The sequence below is a fragment of the Lonchura striata genome, chromosome 3, assembly GCF_050655825.1.
Source record: "Lonchura striata isolate lonStrDom1 chromosome 3, ASM5065582v1, whole genome shotgun sequence".
Lineage (NCBI taxonomy): Eukaryota > Metazoa > Chordata > Aves > Passeriformes > Estrildidae > Lonchura > Lonchura striata.
Genome location: NC_140705.1, coordinates 81,072,172 through 81,092,444, shown reverse-complemented (window position 1 = coordinate 81,092,444; position 20,273 = coordinate 81,072,172). Strand labels below are relative to the sequence as shown.

The 20,273-nt window shown below is 43.1% G+C and overlaps 1 protein-coding gene across 1 annotated transcript in view; it reads right to left on the bottom strand.

Moving 5' to 3' along the window:
- Window positions 1-20,273, bottom strand: part of LOC146767962 (visual pigment-like receptor peropsin) — a 54,977-nt gene that overhangs the window by 7,306 nt on the left and 27,398 nt on the right. Inside the window, exons 3-4 of the mRNA XM_085576929.1 lie at window positions 2,605-2,704; window positions 1,202-1,306 (exon numbers count right to left, since the gene is read on the bottom strand). Coding sequence (XP_085433055.1) covers window positions 1,202-1,306; window positions 2,605-2,704 — 205 coding nt within the window. The remainder of the gene's footprint in view (window positions 1-1,201; window positions 1,307-2,604; window positions 2,705-20,273) is intronic.

Here is a 20,273-nt window from a genome sequence, read left to right as displayed (position 1 = left end):
AAACAGCATTGCCCAAAAAGTTCCTGACTCCATTTTAAACCCAAAACAAGACAACAAAAGTCCCCCTATAAATGAAGAGCTGGTAGATTAATGTAAAATGAACACAGATCAACAGAAGACAGACAGAAAAACACAGAAGATACACAGTCCAAAACAAACAAGTATATGACAGTCCAGAGTGCAAAAATATGACATAAAATTCAGACAGTCTAATAAACAGTTTGAATTTGTCTCAAACCAAAGATCCATTGAGCCTAATATCTTGGTTTTGTTTTGGTTTGTGAAGGATAGAATATTTAACCAACAATAGGAACAGCTGCTTTTCTCACACCCATACTTCAAGGGTCCAGAGATATCTCAAAGCTTCCATACTTAGTAAATAAGAGAATATATGCACACAGCTGCTTCAGAAAGTCTCCATAGATTTCGTGACTTCTCAAAGAATGCAGAGGCCTACAGAATCCAGACAGGAAATGGCTGGACAATGTCAGTCACATGATTTCAGTTGTTGGGACTTCTGTATCATTACCATTTGTTCCTAGATATTTGGTTTGTCAAAGTCTTACATTCTTAACTTGAGGCAATTTCTCCATCTTTCCCCTTGAAGAAATTTTCTGGTCTGTCACATGCCTTAGCCACTGAATTTCTGCAGTGTTCACTACACAAATTTTTTCCTTTTTCCCCTCACCCTCCTTTTTTGATATGGCCTTATCTTGCACTCTAATTCTTTCTTGGATTGACAAACTTGCCAACACCTTTGAGTTCCTTTGCTATGTAAATTTTCATATTTTCAACAAATTGTTTTGCCTAATCTTTCTGTCTTGTCTTATTATAGTTTCAAGTTTAACTTGCTAGAACTTGTGTTCTTTGCTAGTTTTCTAAACTTTACAGTTTTTGAAGGATGTCTTTTGATAGTTTTATTTATCTCACTGCTTAACCATGCCAAGTATTTCTGGCCTCTCTTTTTCCATAGGCAATATGCACTTGGTCCAAGACCTTCCTGTGATATCTGCAAAAAAATTCTCTTTATAACTGATACCAAAGCAGGCAACACTCTGCGCCTACGTCACAGACAACGGATGATTTCCTCAGTTCCACTGATAATCAGTCTGGTTTATCACAAACAGCAAGAAAGAAAGGAAAGTTTATCTTTGTTAAGTGGAGAGGTGCCAAGTAAGTACAACTGAGTACAACCTGTTACCTGTATAACTGCCCCAGCCAAACAATGGAGCTGCAGACCAGAAGAAAGCGGCCACCCAAATGAGAACCAGAGCCACCGACATGCTGCTGTTGCTGATGCAGTGACCTGCAATGGCATGCTTAGGTCAGAAAATAGTACTTGGAAAGGCAAACATATCTCTGAAATCCAAATGCACTGGTATTAAAAAAAATTAAGGTAGAAAAATGTGTATTCATAAGAAAAGTTTGATTTTGAAAGCATCTGTAAGGCTTGTGTTCCCACTGAAGAGTGGAAGTGAATGGTTTTCAAGCAGGAGACAATGAGTTTGTTGAGAGCTCTGGAATTAGCGAATTCTGTGTTAAACTCATGCTTTGTAATTTTGTAAAAATGCAGGATACAGTTGTATTTTATATAGAAATTAACAAGATAAATCTAAATTCAGGAGATGCTCTTACTCGCATCAAGGTTTTTCACTGTTAAAAAGAAGAAAATAGCACAGCCTGTATTAGCCATTTGATACAAAAGATTCAGTCTCTCCTGCTTTTTCCATACACTATGGCTATTTCTTCATTTATGTGGGCAATATTTATGCATTCACCAATTTCTGTTCCTCAGCATTTCTGCAATGTTATACTCAGTACTTGCTCAAATTTACTTGAGATTCAAACATAAATTATGCACACCATCAGATAGATATGTGGTAGAGCTTCACAAAAGAGAAATGTGGGTTTTGAATATGACTTAACATGCAATGAATAGAGGATGTAGGATTATATCACAGCAAAACTCTATCAGCTCCAGCAGCAGTTTGTGCTGAAGGCTAACTTCAATAAGTCTATCATTGCACCAAACTGCAGTAAGTGTAAATTTTTTCTGTGGAAAAATGACCTCCCTGCAGAATTTCCTAGCACAGCAAATACTCCTTGTGCTAGTAAAGAGAAAAACTCATCTGATGCATCCTATGTACTCACACATGCTTTCCCTGCAGACATTTATAGGTTCCTGCCCAAAAGATGGTGCAAGCCAAATTGCAGCAAAGGCATGAAAATTTATCTGATCCCTGACCAGGAGCATCTCAGACATCATCTCATAGAAGATCAAATATTTTTCAGTAAGGTCCAGACAAGGATGTATAACTTAGGAGCAATTTGAGTCATATTTTGAGGAATACAGAGTATTCCTGCAGTACCTTTGTGGTGACCCAAGTGCACTTGTAATAATTTGGCTCTTACTGGAGTTAACCCTGAAGGATTCTATGAAAACATGTTTATAATGTAAATGACTATATTATGTCCTGTTTTTTAATGTGTTTAATTTATATTTATATTTAACATAGCCTGACTGACTGATAATAGTGGCTGAGAGAAATACAGATTTGCACCAGGTTCAGTGATGGCAGAACTGGACTTGCCTTTATTCCTTACCTCTCTCAGGATGGCAGCCCTTGATATAGCGTGTCACACTGATCACTGTAAGGGTATTAATGCTAGCCAGGCCAAAGAGGAGTGTCAGGAAGCCATCAACCTGAAAAAAAAGCAGTACAGGATATTCTGTTACTGCAGAGAGTTGAGTGGGGAAAGAACCACAGGAATTTCTCCTGTCATTTTCATCTTAATGAACTCAAAAGTTTTTCCCGAAACCAAACTAGCAGGGTTGGGTTGCAAAATGTCAGGTGCAGTTATCTTCTATAGGATCAGTGAGCAAGTAAATGTTCAAAAATTATATAAGTGCTCTGTCATGTACATGCAATAAACAAGCAAGCACACCCTTACATCTATGCTTCCCTTAAGTTATTTGCTAAATGAAGGAGAAAAACTTTGAACTGGAAAGAAGAAAAGCCCTGAACAGGCAAAAATGCCCTGGGTGCAGCTGCCTTGCTTATACAGAACAAACATGCAAACTGATCCTAAGAAATTTAGGCCAAAGAGGGAAGAATTTAGGTGGTGAAGGGCTGGGCTGAGTGAGAAAATATATATATTTTTTAAAAATACCTCAAAGCCTAAATAGATCCAGTAGAATGAGTCTCAATGTCTGGTGTTGCTGGTTGCCTGCTATTTCTGAAACCCTGATCCTCAGCTCCTTGCTGTGATGCAGGCAGAACCGTGCAGCTCCTGCTGCCATCAGTGCCTCAGCCACGTCCCAGGATGGCCACAGCCCTGTGAGATTCACCACCGGGTATAACCAGAAGTTCTGTGGCAGACATGGATGCAGCCATCTGCTAGGGAGAGCTCTATGGCTGGGAAATGACCCAGGCAAAATGCTGACAACCAATCCCTTATTTTTTTAGAAACTTGAAATGATATGTTAAACTGTCCAGAGCAGAGTTGCCAGTTTTACAGCTAGTGAAGCAAAAATATTAAGCGCCTCTGGAAAGTAAGTTGGCATTAAAATACTGAAATTTTTGGCAGAAAGGCACATCATTATTCTACAAACAAACTGTCATTGTATGAATGGCCACAACTCCTGTGGAATTCAGTTTATCCCAGCACTGAATCTGGGGCTTTAATTGAGGCTTAAATCTAAGACCCTGGCAGATTGTATAAGTTAAATTGGGTGAAAGGTTAGAAAAAGGACAGCTTCGTCAGTTCTTCCATTGGTGCTTTTTCTTACTACCAGTGTTCTCGTATGGACTCTAAATACTTAAACTTTTGCAGACTCACCACATTTTAAACACATGCAAGGCTTGCTACTGCAACAATCTACACTCACCTGTGTCCTGATTACAGTCAGCTCATGCTTTGTGTATGAATGAAACCATGTTTAAAACAGACTTTCCTGGATGTCTCAGCTACTTGCCAGAAGCTGCACTTGGCTGAATTTGGCCTGCAGTGTGCTGTGAATGTTGGTGAAATACCTGGATATGTAAATGTACCTTGCATTTCATTAGCCTTACTGGTGCAAACAGCTGCCACTTCTCCATTTGCTCTAACAATGCTTCACAGATGTGGAAAACATAATGACCATCATCTTAAGGAACTGCACTAGTTATTAGATTAGAAAGGAAGCAATATTTCAACAAGGATGCAAATAAACACTTTGAAATTAGGCCTAAAGAGCTATGAGATTGAATACTAAAAGAGCAGAACAGGCTTCCCACTGTGTATCATAGGCCAATGTTAAAAGCAGGGGAGTTTTTCTGAAATAGATCTGTTGGTTCCATCACTGGCAGATGTGACCATTTTTCTCCTATCCTTCTTCCCTGATGTCAGACCAAAGAGAGATAATTATATCAAGTGATATAATTGCCTTTGAGGAGATCTACAAGGGAGGAAGCTGGGTTTAAAAATACAATCTTGGCCTTTAAGATGAAGCTGTCACCATAAAAGAAAATGTTTTCTTTGGAAATATTTCCTTTGGAGTGGTGCCTTGCTAAAAAAAAAGCCACGTGGTCAGTACTACATCTTGTTTGCATACTATTTCATACCAGCATTTCATCAGATCTTCTGCAGGTGTGGGGGCTGCCACCAGAGACATTACCAGGGCCAATGGTTTGTAAGTGGCTAAGTGGCAGCAGACTCCCAGGGCAGCTGTCACTGCCCCATGCTGGCCACAGGCTCAGTGGCTTGGGAACAGTGACAGGGGGAAACATTGTGAAGGAGCAGAAGTTCTGGGGATGAAAAGAGATTGGATGAAATGAATAAAGGAGGTAAATGGTGGCTCTCAAACTGCAGAACAGCCCACACAGCATCCACAGCATCTGGAACATTTAACCACGAGAGACCATCCAACAGGGTGCTTTGGGAGCATGATGCTCAGACCACTCTTGTCCCAAACTTTTATAGGCAACAACTGGCTTTTGAGCCCTACTATGCATAAACCATTTCCCTGCAAGTTTGTCAATGCTGCAACACTTTTTTGTCCTTGTCACTTAGACATATGTCCTCTGATGAACACAAGGGCTCTTCCTCTAGATATAGCCAATTTACTTCAAGCTTACACCTACTGGATTTGGAAGAAAGATCTCTGCTACTTTTTCTGCTCTTGAACACACAGCACTGACTGTAGGTAGCAAGGCAACTGCTAGGCATCCAAGTAGGTAACAACAGAAAAACTGCTTTAATATATTCCCAATTTCTATAAACAGAGATTAATATCTGCATGTTACAAAAATATGTGATAATTTCAGTTTTCTGCATCTTTAAAGATATATGGAATGACAGCCAAGGAAATACTAGAATAGTAAATAACATTTAATTGCTTTGGAAGATTGATGCTCTTCCCCTTACACAGTTCTGGTTTTCCTTTATTCTACCCCCCTGCCAGCTCCTTCCTTCTATAGTCATAATACTTCAATTTTTTTCTGATGCAATTTTTCACTTCCTATTATTAATTATGATCAAATAGCAGCAGTGTTAACAGGCAGTAATGAATTCTGACATAAACACAAAGTTGATTGCATGGTAATTTTAATACACCAGCTTTCCTTTTTGCCCATTAAGAAGCAGAAGTAGATTAGCAATTTTAAAAGCTTTCTTTCAGTGCTCTACCAGCATTACTCCCTTGGCTATACATATATGCATGGAAGGTGCTCATTATCTTTATGCTGCCTAGAAGCTAAGACACAACTGAAGAAAAAATTGTGGTTTCTTTCTGCTTTGTACTTGTGCCTGACTTTAAAGCTCACTAATGCTCTTGTAGCACTATTTGCAACCCACAATACATAGAGCTCCTACTACATGCAAATTCATTTGCTTCAACACAGAGAGAGTTAGGAATCCCCAGTGTACTATTAAATTTTTAGTTGTGAGCTTGGGTGTGCCTCACTTTTACTACCTTTAATACTTATGAATCCCTACTGATTCATAAGGGTTGTCTTCATTTAAAGCAGAGTAAAATATAACCTATTGTTCATAATATTGGATTAATCAAGGTTTAATTGCACAAAAGCAGATTGCCAAAATAGCTATTACTTTTCACTTTGGGCCAAAACATTGATCTCACCAGCCACAAAGGCTGCCTCACTCCCTCCTCTGGCCAACTGGTAAATCTGTTGCAATTTCCCAAAGCCCATTTATTTCCCTTCAGAACGAGGGCATCCTGTATTTTTCTTCTATTGAAAATGAGATAATGAATATGTAAAGAAAAGCATAAATTTCAAAGAGGGATTATTTGCCCACAGCATATACTTAAAGTTGCCACAATAAGCTCTCTCAGAATTACTATTCTTTTAAAATACAGATCAGATGATTCTGAGATCATAATGAAATTAGATAAAAGCAGTCAACCTCATTCAAAATCAAGAAAGGAAAAAGCATTTAAATCAATCTTCAAGAAACACATTTGTAAAAGCAATTGTAGATACCTTGGAATAGATTTTTTTTTAATTAAAAACTTAATTCTAAATTTAACAATTTCTTAAAGTTTGAAATAAATGCAAAAATATTATCCTCGAGTCTGATGATAATTAATGATCACATCTCTTAAATATACTAGGGCCTGTCAACTGTACTACAGTAACTCTTTAGTATCAGAGGTTCTAGAAGGACTACTGAGTTCAATAATCAAAATTAGTCTTCACAAAAGACTACTTAAAACCCACAATGCATAGTGTTCCCAAGACACTAAGTTTCTTTGAGATTTTCTACAATACAGGAGGCGAAAGAGACTTACCATTTACTACAGTTCCCACAACACCTTTTGCTCATGAGACATTATTCTGGCATGTTTGCATCCTGCCTTTTAAAATGCCTCAGTGGGCTTCAAGGGTAGCTATGCCTAGAGGTGATGGCATCAACCCAAGCCATTAGAGGGCTCTGACACAAATTCTTTAAATAAACAATGAGAATTTATATGCTACAGGATTAGAGTTTAAACCATTAACTGAGAGCATCCAACATTCAGTATTTTGCACTCACAAAGTGATTAAATCTTTCTGTGGCTGGCATATATTCTAAAGACAGAAAACTAGGAATGCAGTATTTAGACTATACTATTATGTGTCCAGATATGTAATTATACTAATTATACTATATAGTAAATGTATGTTCAGTGCCACTATTAATATATGCAGGTTAAGTTTTGGCTTTAGTAAACCTGGGGAACCCAGTTTCATCTACCAGTTTAATCAATTAAGGTTCAAAGTATACTTACTTTGGGCTGACCTTTAGCTACTGTCGTTGTAACTTCCCAGGCCACAATTTCTACTCCTAGCTGTACCTGCCCCTATCAAGAAGCACATCTATGAATGCAACAACCCTACCACTGGCAGGAATGTTCTTGAGGGCACAGCATTTAATGAACAGATTGAAATTCCTTGCAGAATGTCCTTACACAGCCTCATCAGATAATAATCTTCAAATACTGCATCTTCAAATGCTTGGGAAGAACTGCTTTCCAGCTCTGTGTAGATGCCATGGAATCATGGCAGGTTCTCACATCTCCCCATGAAGAATAAACTGGGAGCATGTAGTTCGTACCACCAGATGATCCAGGCACAATGTAAACCTTTCTTCAGGTTAAATGCTGAGTTGCCATTGTCTTTCAGTGATTTAGTGTAGAGGGAAATTAAGAAGCACTAGATAGGAAAATGTAGCATTGTCCTTTGGGGACATCTGTGCTACACTGTAAAATTCATTTCAGTGGGCCAAAACTCCTCTCCACTGTAGTGATGCTAATTCTACTTGTGTGATGTTAAGTCTACTTGTTTATTGTCAGCATCACCATTAATATAAACAAACAATTACACAGATAAAAGAAGAGTCACCTGTCTCATCTTTACATTACCATAGAAGGCAAGGCTTGGCTTTGTGGCCTGTAGATAACTGAAATCCATGCACATCAGATTAAAATCACTTTTTAAAAAAGTATTTTCTTTTCCATTTCAGAATATCATGTGAAATGTTTCTTGAGGTTCACAGACCTCAAGGGAATCAGAGGTACCAATGTTCATGGACTTTTCCAGGACAGCCAGAGACTACAAATGACCCTACACATTCTCCAAAGTATAATCCTCTGTGCTGCTTCCCAACAAGAAGGAATATGCTTACATAGCCACCCTCAGGTTTGTACAAGGACACCTCTGACTGCTGGCTGAATGCCTAGAATTGAACTAGTTCTTCTGCTCTGGAAGGTCCTAGGCAAAAGGCAGGGCAGGTTCCTGATGGCACCAGCTCAGCCTTAAGTGACCAAGACAAGAACAGGTTATTTTCCTGAAAACCTGAAAAAGATGCATGGCTACTAGCAGACCTCCTCTTAGGTTAACATTCTCGCCCCCTATGGATCCTGTACCAAAATAACAGGAGAGTCACAAGAATTTCTAGAGTCCCAGTAGACCAGGGAGAGCATGGAAGGAAGTATAAAAATACAGTTTATTCTTGGCCTTAAAGAGCAATCTGGAAATCCACCAGATGCAATGTCATCCCTTTCTGCAGTGGTGTGGAAGTCCTGAATGTTATGCCATGTACAGCGCATTGCAAGCAGCAGTCATCTTGTCACTGATTCACTCAGCACAAGATCTAGGTCAGGACCTGATTTACTTTCTAGGTACTATCAGTGTACTCACTAAATGGAATAAACTTTTGTGATAGAGAAGATGAGTACATGTGAGATAGAATATATAAGGTATTTACAAATTTTATCAGAGTGATACTTTAATTTCAGCTGAAATTTTGCTTAAAAGTGAGAGGATGTGGCACACAGAGAGGCGTCAGAAGAATATTATTTGTTCTGCCTTATGGTGAGAAGATCTTGAATGATGAAGGAGTAATGGACAGTATTTTTTGAAAGAAAACATTTACTGTCTTAGACATCAGCACAGAAGGATGTGGAAATCTACTATTTTCCACACAGAGAAATAAGAAAAGGGTATTTCAAAGCCCTCTGGGAGGAAAAGCAAGTACAGAAATCAAAGCTTAGGCTTTGTAAATTCCTAGCTCTGTAGGACTGCTCTCAGGCAAGGAATGCCCAATCCAGGCAGCAGCGTATGGTTTGACACAGTGCTTGGGTGTCACAGCAGGGGCTACGTCAGACTTGTTAAACAAGGAAACAGATAGTTTGGGCATTCATAAATTTTCACTACCAAATATATATAACTTACCTAATTAGTCACAACTGACTGCAGAAATACTCATTTAGAGGAAAATGAAGGAGAATTCGTGACTAATGAAAACTGGTGGAACTTCCCTGAAGACACATTAGTTACACTGAAATGATCTTCCAAGTTGCTAATGATCCTACTTGTGCAAAGGCAGTCTTTCCTCCCTTCCCTGCAGATGAAGTATTTTTCTCATTAAAATTCAGCTCACAGATGTCTGCATGAGTTGCCTTTACCTCTTTGACTGCAATGCATACACTCTTTAGATTATATGAAGACAGATTAGAAATAAAGAAATAGGGAAGACTTCTTCCTCTGCAACTTTATATTTCAGTATCCAAATCTCAGGTAGGCAAGGAAACAAGAATGAGGATACATTCCAGTATTATAATTGAGATATAAATTTGTTTCAGAAAAAGTGAAGGAAAAAAATTAATGGATGATGAAGCAATGTGAATGGGGGGTTATGCTGAAACAAGCCTGACATAAAAATGCATACAGACATTTGGCAGTAGTGGCTGTCTGTCCTCAGTAATCTCCCTAGAAGCTGTACTGGGAAGGAAGTAAAAAGAAAACTTGCAAGGTTTAATGTTGGCCCTTCCCATCTGACATTGCTTCATACAGACTGTGGAGCTACCACTGGTCTCTCATCTCCCCAGAATGTGAGGGAGTACCACTCCACACAAAATAATGTGTAAACACTCTCTTGGTATTTATAAAACACATAAAATCACTAACCAAGTCAAGAGAATCAGTAGTCTAGCTACATAAACAATTGGTTGATTTGATGAGTCATATTAAATGGACAGAAATCAATGTGCTCCAAATTTACTCTGTTTGTAAGAACATAAATGCCTTTAGGGTTTCTGATTTATCAGACAATTTACAGAAGATTTTGCTAAAGGAGGAAAATATTAATCTTCTCTTTCCACCTCAGACAAGATTTAGCAATATTTTACAATCTATGTATAGGAAAATATATAAATGCATGTCCTGAGAAAGCAAATACTATTAATAAACACAAAAGAATTTATTCAATATTAAAATCCCTGCCCTCAAAACTTCTGAAAAAGGCCATGTGTTTTCATCATAATTTTCTCAGCATTTCCTACTCTTGCAATTTTCTTTCTGGTGTTTCAGATATTTGGTTCTAATTTTTATAAAAGGTGGACATTATTTCTTCTCAGAAATGTGATGAGAGAGCCCTAGATATTTAATAACACCCAAAATACTGGAGTTTTTTAGGTGCTAGCAAGAGGGAGTGGCTGAAAATTGAATCTCCAAAAAGGGGCAAGGGCCAATGTACTCAGCTTTGCAGGCTTTGGTCATTTGCCTGGTGAGAGGAGGATTGTGGCTCTGAGCTCTGCTCCTAGATTGGAAATGGCAAAGCTGGTGAGCAAATGAGGCTCCTAAGGAAGCCAACAGAACAAGGTGATGCACCCTCTGCTTGATTTTTCATATTTTACTTCTCAACACAAAATATTGTGATTCCTTAGTATTCACAGTAATTTCCTTCCCTTAACCCAGGTACAAGACCTTTCAAAAATTATCAGTGCCACTGAAAAAAGCAGAGGGATTGCTGACCCATTCCCCATTTACCCCCATGGACTGTGTGGGTGAGCTGGATTCCCTTTGGAGCCCAGACCCAGGAATATTCATCATAAGGGGGTGCCCAGCAATAGCTAAAGCAAACAAATACTGGGGCTAGAGACTAAAAGAGGCTCCCTACATTAGTGCCAGACATCCACTGGAGTGAAGGGAACCCTCCTTGTCCAACAGCAGCATTGTTAAAACAGGGATTTTGTATGTCTAACTTTGCTTTTCTTAGACATCCCTATTTATCTGGTATTTCAGATGGCAGCTTTATCAGCTACACCACCACAATCTGGAAAATCTGCTAAAGTCTAAGAAATCCCAGACATCTGTGGGCCACTTACTCCTCAATGCATACACACTAAGTCTGGTGCTTCCAGATAATTTTGACTTCTGGGCCGCATCATGCCATTTTGGGATGCACATACTCCACAGATCTGGTGCTGTCAGGCAAACTGCATGAATATATTAGGGTTTACAGAGTAGAACAACACCTGTGTGCAGTTTGGGGCTTACTGCTGACCACCACATTGCCATGTGCTCCTGTCCAGGGTATGGCAGACAGGAATAAAGAAGCGCTGTGTGAAGCATGGAAGCACTGCAGGATTCAAAAACAGATTTTCTCCTTGTTTTGTAGTAAACCCAGCCACAGGAGAAACAGTTATTTCTCTCTCTTCTGCTCCCCTCAGTGTCTTTATTATTGTGCACAACATGAAGCAGTGATGTGAGGCTGAAGACAGGTCCTTGAAGGCTGGTCCTTGTGATGGTGAGGGTGGGTTGCAGGGACAGATGCCGCGCTCCCGCCTAATGCAACTCCACAGACAGAGTCAGTGGGAGCTGGATCCTGTCACTCTGGTGCTCACTAATACCTCAAAGTGGAACTTTTTTTAAAAAATGGCTGCTCCAGACAATGTTTCTGTGCAGAGACAGATCTGCTGGGGATGCTCTGGCACCATCTGGCTGGCCAGATGGGCTGGGAATACCTGGATGACAGTGAGGTGAGTGCATCTGCAGTAAGAGCGTCAGTCAGACATCAGGGACAGGAGGTGTGCTCATGACAGTACCATGACCTGGAGAGCTCCACCCTATGCACAGCCCAGACACATCTTACACCTAAGATATGGTCAGAAATAAGAAATGTGTTTTAAAAGAAGCCTATGCCAACAGAGTGGGCATGTGGTAAGAACAGTCAGTTTTCTTGATCCTCATAGTAAAACCTTTAAGTCTTTGAAAAATTAATGCTTAAATAACCAAACTGCATTATCAAAAATAATTTTTAAAACTTAGAAAACTGAAGTACTGGAAACAAATTTAAACTGAAGTACCAGGATTATGAAGGATTTCAAATTCTAAGGCACTCCACATGCCATTCTTTTTTCAGATATGACTGCAATGTACCTATGGAGTTCAGATAGGTTACAATCCTTTCCCTGTATTTAGAGGCCTCCTGAAATCTGCTTCTTTTGTTGTATTTGCTACATAATTAGAAAATACAAGAAAAACTTTGATAAATAAAGCTCAGAAGAAGCCATATTTGCCTGTTGAGAATGAGTGTTTCTTTACTTCCTACATTGCACACAATGTTACTTACTAGTTCCACTGTGAACTTCTGGTTCAGTAGAACATACAAATAAAAAAATATATGAAGGACAAAAATATATTCTGAGATAGCTTTTCACTAGGAATATGGTCAATGGGGGAACAGATGGCTCTTGGTCACTAGGTTACATTCCCTGACCTGAAATTTACCATGAACTTGTTTACTTACTGATCATATTGGAAGAGGCTAAAAAATGGATGTGCCAAAGGTTGATTGTCCAGCCTCTGTCCAGTTCAGGAATGAGACAGTGGTAGAGCAGAGGTATAAAAGTGAAAGTAGATTCCAAAAGCCAACACTGGAAAACTGTATTTGTACAGAGCTTTTAGCAGAGGAAGCATTTCAATACAGATGTACCAAGTAGCCTCATTCCTGAGAGAAGAGCCCTGTCAGATGCAAAAAATAATGTTTGGCATGAGAAGAAAAGTGTTGTTTTTTCCATACAGAGGAGGAGAACAGGAGAACTCCTCTCTGTCCCTTTCAGCAGGTATGCAGTGAGATTGTCCTGGTAGCTGGAGATACATCTTTTGTTACATTTTCAAAGACCAGGCTGTTTTGAAAGCAGTACTCTGTCTGCCTTTTCCCCACTCCCTTCAACTGTGTCAGCCAAGGACAGTGAGTCTTAATGTTGAAAAATGTTACCGGAGGGCACAGAAGAAGACCTGAGTCAGAGGAAAACAAAATTGTTAAGTGGATTAAGTGAGGTGAGCTCATGAAATTTCTTCATAAACAGAAATGACAGGCTAGCTTGAGAAAATAACATTTTCCTAAGCGTTCCTGACAGCAGAAGCTGATCAATAGGAGCAAATGTGTAGTGAACCAGACAATGACAGAGAATCAAATAAAGCTGTCCTCTGGACTCAGCAAAACAAACCAAGTAAGGGAAAACACACGGGCCATGCTAAGGAAAGAGCCATGCTCATGTGTGCAAAGTCTGTCTTAGCTACTTGCAGAGGAGCCTGAGTGCATGAGGAGAGCCAGAGACACTGACTTCAGCCAGTCCCCTAAGAAAACCTGGGTTTCACCTTCATGGCACATAGGTCCTCATTGCTCATGTTCTGCCTGTGAGACCCCTTCTAGTAAAACTACTAATTCAGACTACAGCAATCAACACACTATTGCTGTTCAACATTAAACATTTTCAGAATTACCTCTGTGCACGCTGCCCATACACATGTGGAAGATTTCACATCTTTTTTTTATGCACAGAAGCTTCCTGTTATTTCTGCACAATATTTCTACTAGAATCAGCCATTCTATTTCCATATTTTTTCATCACTGGCTTCTGTTTTGTTAAGTTTACTAATCAAGAAGATGGATGTCAGGGTTTACACACATTTTTGAGGTTCCCCAAGACAGAACAAAATCTCAATGGAAACAGGAATCCTACATGATGTTCTCTCAGCAGGCTGTAACCAGCTTGACCACTCCACAAATCCAAGCTTAATTCAAAGTACAAACTGACTTTTTTAGATTACCATTAATTTTAATTAGTATTAATAACAGCATAAATTCATATTTGGAATGGTTAGTGTTACTCTCTAGAGCCTACAGAGGACTACCAGAGCAGAAACTGTAACTTTTTGCAAATCAGAGTGTTAAGAAAAGCCAATGCATTATTAGCATCCTGCACAAAGTCTTTGGATCCCAATACCGCAAAACTTTGCTTGATATCCAAATTTTACAAATGAATACTGTTTAAAACAAGAAGATCCAAACCCAATTAGTTAACACACTCTGACCAACAAAATATCTGGGTAGCCTAAAAATGTTATGGACCATTTCTCCCCTTGAAAAGGCAGTTCAAGTACAGCAAGAATGAGCACGCATCCTTCTCACAGAGTTCAAGCATCCCTCTATCACAGTATTTTTAAATCCTAAAAATAAAATGTGAGATCATCATAACAAGACTTAGTAGCTCCAAGTCATCCAAAGAGGGATTCCCAGGCAGAAGCATCATGAAAGAAATCTGTAAGGCTGCTGACAGAAGTTCCCATGCAAACCAAGGTGCAGTGTGCCAATGCCTTGCTAATTCCACTGTGTGCTGTGTTTTACAGCCCAAAACAAGGAGCCACAGTACAGACAGGGCTCTAAAAGACCTTGGAGTAGGAATGCAGAAAGGTCATTCAATGTTGCTACTTTCAGCCTTGTGAGTTGTAAGCATTAAGTTACACCACTGACCTTGGGTCAGGATTTCACACTGAATGGCTTACCCTGTCTTATGCAGGAAATCTGCGACAAAGCTAGAACTGAACCTGGAGGTGCAGATTTGACCTTTCCTTTCTCAGTCATAACTCCAACATTCTTTGAAAGGGGGAAAATATGCATCTGTTTAATTCTGAATATGGGTGTGAATCTTACAGTTTTCAGCTATGTGCTTATTTATCTGATGACTTCAAAGTTTCCATGAATGAAAAAATTCAGTTTCTGCTCAAAAAACCTTAGATTGCAATTGCAGGTGATCTCATTAGAGAAAGGGTGCAATTTTGCTGAGGAAATAATTAGCTTTATTTTGATAAATCCTTTTCTGCCAAATTACTATAGAGGTACATTTTAAACAATAAAATAATAAATTTTTTAGATCAAGCTACAGCTCCTAGGTTAATCAGTGTCCTACAGGAAGTCTTCCTCTCTGCTTAAACAGAATTTTTTTATTGAAATGGAGAGGACATGACCTGTAAATGTTTTTTAATCTATGTTGCACAATAGCTCAACTTCCTCCTTAAAAAAAACCAAAACAAACCAAAAAACCAAGCCTCCAAGAAAAGAGGATTATTTTTCTCTCCCTTTTCCTTCATCATGATCTTTCTTACACCTTGCCGTAGGCTATCTTGTCATTTTCAGATTTTTGATTCCCTGATGAAACAGAGCAGAATCTTTCTCACAGATGCTGCTGAAAGCACCAGGGAGCCAGCTTTGTGCCTATGTGTCCATGGGGTGCATTTATATTCTGCCCACACAGATATATTTTGGATTTAACAATAATAACTTCTTCTGAGTACTCCAACGAAAAGCTGCCTCCAAGATCAGGGAGGACTCTGCCATAAAGTAAATCACTCATTCTACCACAGGCAATGAATCAAGAGTTTAGAAATGTGAGTGAAGAGCTACAACTGAGTTGTAGAAAAATGTTGCATGCTGAAATGTATGGTTATGCCCAAAAGCTGTGTGGATGTTTTGCTCTACAAGCCTTGTCAAGCAGGAATCAACATTGGCACTTTAACATTTGTCTTAAAACAACAACCAGGTTGGCTTCAGGTGACCTGAAGACAAGCACAGCTTATGCCTTGATTTTCTAATATCAGTGTGAACTCTGACATGAAGTAAAAAACACCAAACTAGTAAGGACTACGACTACACAGGTGTGGTGGTGCGTTTTTTATATATTTTATGTACGGTTTTCAGAATTTGTATTTCTTAATGGTTTGTCCCTGTTTCCCCCCTATTTGTTAAGTTGGTACATCCTTTTGTTCTGTTTTCCCGCCTGGTCCTCCTTTCCCGCCTTCCCAATACCTGTCAGTCTTACCCAAAAGTGCTGTGTCATTCCCCTGTCCCCTCCCAGGTGCCTTGTCCGTCACTCGGTGTTCCTTCCCCTCTCTCCAGAAGCTTCCACTCAGGGCACCGAGTGATTGGACGAGGGCCTGGGGCCACTCCTATGACCCCTTCCCATTGGACCAGGCGGAATCACCCCACCTTGGAGCCACTCCCTTCCCCATTCCCAATTGGTTTTCCCCTCCTGGTCACCACTCCCATTCCCCTCCCAAACCCTATAAAAGTCTGTCCCGAACCCCACTCGGGGTTCCAGTCTGCCTGTTTGGCTTCCCTGCGTTTGGCCACGTTGGCCACCTATTAAAGGAGCATTTAACCCAGGCTGGATCCAGGCTTTCTTTTTCCTGCGGGGCTTCGCCACGTAAATCAGGACCCACGAGGACACCTCTCTAACCCCGCTAGGGAGCAGCGAGAGGTGCCTCATTGCCCGTCCTCACCCCAGGTGCAGAGCTAGCCGGGGTTGAGCGTAAGATCAGTGGGCATTTGGGGCTGAGGAGCGCGGCAAGTTGGCGCCCAACGTGGGGCCCTGGATTTACGTCTAGGACCCTGCGGAAGAGGAGTTCAGGGTCTCTCGGACCCCTGCAGAAGACCCTCGTGGCCGTCAACCACCCCCGGTTGGAGCAGGCTCCGTTTTAGGAGCTGCGCTCCCGGGGGACGGAGCCGGCAGCGTCGGCAGCACCACCGGCGTCGGTCTCCGCCTCGTCGGGACAGGTACAATCAGCCTTTTCTTTTCTATCCCTCCCTTGGTGGGCCCTCGCCGTGCGGACGGCGTAGGGACAGTCCGGCTCTCCCCTATCCCTCACTGGGTTTGGTTGCCTCCCTTCCCGGGCGGGAGTGCTCGAGGGTAGGGGAAGAGCGGGGGGGATAGTCTTCTTGGTTTCTTTGGTTATTTTCTGGTTGTACCTCCTGGGGCACCCAATAACATCTGACAGCAATGGGTGCGAGGCTGTCAGTGCCCCAGAAAAGCCTTTACATCCAAGTTGCGGGAATCCTTTTAGTGGGTGGTGTTAAGGTAAAGAAGAGCGAAGTTAAGCGCTTTGTCAAATGGTTGTCGCAAGCGTTCCCTGATGTTTCGGCTGCAAAACTATATCAAGTCCCCTTTTGGGACCAAGTCGGGAGAGAGATCCTACGTAGGTCGGACCTCTCTCTCGCGAAATTCACGTTATTAGCTTTACAAATTTGAGATATTGTTAAGAACAATTATGGAAACTTGCCACAGCCATCAGACAAACCGCTCCCCAGTTCTGCGGGTGGGAATAGCAACCCTAAACCTCTTTCCTCGCCCTCTGTCCCTAATTCCCCTCATGGCAGGATTGGCGCCGTCTCTGCCTCTTCCCGTTCCCCTACTTCCCCTAAGTGTACAGCCCCGTCCCATAGGAGTTCTATTCAGTTTCAGTTGTCCCCAAACCCCAAAAATCCTTCCTCTGCCCCTTCTCCCAGGCTCGCACAAAATGGCCGCCCTTCTCCCTCTCTCCCCCGGGCACAAGATGGCAGAGCCCGCGCGGCTTTTCCCGCCACTTGTGCTCCCCCTCCCGCAACCCCTTCCTTCCCGCCTCCCGAAACTCCGCCCCTTCCCCAGACCTCCCCGCCCACGTCCCTCCTCCACCCTACCCCGACCACGCCCTTGCTGACGCGGGGTATACCCCGCCCCCTGACTCCACCTCCGGGGAGGGGAGTTACCATCCAGCCACTCCCCCCGCTCCTGGCCACGCCCCTTCCGCCCCGCCCCCTGGTTCCCACGCTCCGACTTCCGGTTCCCACGCCATCGGTTCCGGAGGGGGGGAGCGTGGGAACCCGGAACCATCCCCGCCCCTTCCGGCCTTCTCTGCCGCGCCGGTCGTCTACACACCGCGGCAGGGAGCCGGGCCCCTCGCACAGTGGTCCCCCATCCCACAGCATGTGATAAAGGAGCTCTGCAAGGCACAGAGGGAATTTGGCCGGGAGAGTGAATATTTTCGGGGCCTGCTTAAAGCGACCTTCTCCGCGGCCGAATATGTCCCCGCGGACATCCGGACCCTCATATCATGCCTCATCTCGCATGGGGAGTTCCTGATATGGGAGTCTGAATGGAAGCGGGAGATAAGGGATGTTCTCCCTGACCTCTGGGCCTCTGCGGAGACCTCCAGGGATGGGGATGGGGCAGTTATCTCCCTCGACCATCTGTGCGGGGAGGGGGAGTGGAAGGAGGGGGCCAAACAAGCGGAGAAGATCCCGAGGGGCGCGCTGCAAGTCAGCGCAAGGGCAGCGGAAAAGGCGCTCGTAACTTTAAGATCGCGCGGGGCGGCCGTTGACTTTTTGTCTATTAAGCAGGGACCATGCGAACTGTTCGTGGCCTTCGTGGACCGCCTGCATCGGGCGATGGAGGCTCAGGTTCCTGATGAGCGGTTGAGGGAGGGGATGCTTGCCACAGTGGCCAAGCAGAATGCTAACGAGCCCTGTCGGCAGGCAATCCTGAGCCTCCCTCTGGAACCTGAGCCCACCCTGCAGGCGATGTTGCAGGTGTGTGCAAAGAAGGTCACGGTCCCTGCTGAGGATCCGCGGAGGACCCCTCAAGTTCCATCCAGGAGGGTGTCCTTCGCCGCTGCCCCGACACCGCCGGCTACTCCATCGGCCAGCCGCCGCCAGCCAGGAGCTCCCCCGAGAGGACCCCCGCAGCCGGAGAAGTGTTACCTCTGCGGGCAGGGGGGACACTGGGCCACCAAGTGTCCCCTGAGGGAGGAATTTCTACATTACAAACAGCAGCAGGGGAGGTCTACCCCTAATTTGGGGGCTAGACCAAAAAACTAGTCCCGGAGCGCAGTCCCTCCCTGCGCGTGGACAAAAGTGTGGTGGGGAATGTAACATCGGAGGAGGGGAGGGACGATAGCAACATTTGCACCCCACCTGAGGACTCTTTTTCACAGGACAAGACACCTAAAAACCGGACGAACGAACCAGCCTATATGAGGGAGGACGTGGATTTCATCTCCACTGCCTGGCTGGGTCGAGACCCAAACCAGCCCAGGCCAATACTTAACACCATATCTAACTTCTCCCCATATAGGTTGGCCCTGACTGACGCTCTGCTTCTGAAAGACGACCATTGGCACTTCATCACGGTCAGCACAAAGGACCCAGGGACCTGGAAGAACATCCGCAGTAAATACATCGTCCTTGGGGACACAAAATACACGCCACTTGACATTACAATCGCTCCTTGCCTTACATCAAAGGACCCTGATCAGTTGGTTTTGTGGCTGCATTGCTCCCACCCTCCGGTCTTCCTTCCCAAGGGCCAAATCATCGCCCAAGCCATCCCAATATCTGGGCCTCCGGTGCACCCCGAAGATTTATGGAAAAAGTCATCAAAGAAAAGTTACCAGGTGTGCCGGGCCCAGGTCATCGGGAAGGAAAGGCCGAAGTTGGGATGCTACATGTGGAAGGGCCAGGAGTACAAGCATATCAACGGACTCCTGGACACAGGGGCAGATGTCATGGTCATTCCCGAGCGGGATTGGCCGTCGCGTTGGGAGCTGCAGAACGTGGCGGGAAGAATTCAAGGAGTAGGGGGCACCCAATTAGCTAAACAATCAAAGAACATCATCAAAATTGAGGGGCCGAATGGGCAATCGGCATATCTACGCCCATTCGTTTTGGACTATACGGAGCCCTTGTGGGGGAGAGACCTAATGGCCCAATGGGGGGTCACAATTGACATACCGACCCCCCAGGTTTTTCGGGCAGCGACCATTGAGGAGCGTCCCACCCAAAAACTAAATTGGCTCACAGATACTCCAGTGTGGGTGGAGCAATGGCCGCTAAATAAACAAAAATTAAAAGCGCTCCGGGAGCTCGTGGAGGAGCAGTTAGCCAAAGGGAATATCCAAGAAACTACATCTCCTTGGAATTCCCCTGTCTTTGTCCTCAAAAAACCAGGCAAAGACGAGTGGCGGCTTCTCCACGACCTCCGCTCCATTAATGCAGTAATTGAAGACATGGGCTCTCCCCAACCTGGGATGCCGTCCCCGGTGATGTTACCCCAAAATTGGAATTTGGCCATTATCGATATCAAGAATTGTTTCTTTCAAATTCCCCTACATCCTGATGACGCGCCGCGGTTTGCCTTCTCGGTTCCCTCCATCAACCGAGAAGCCCCAATGAAGAGGTACCATTGGAAAGTACTTCCACAGGGCATGAAGAACAGCCCAAGTATCTGCCAATGGTACGTCTCTTCATTGCTGTCCCCTGTGCGCGCAGCCACAACTGGCGTGATCATCCATCACTATATGGATGACATTTTGATTTGTGCCCCCAATGACGATCTGCTTACACACGCGCTTGAA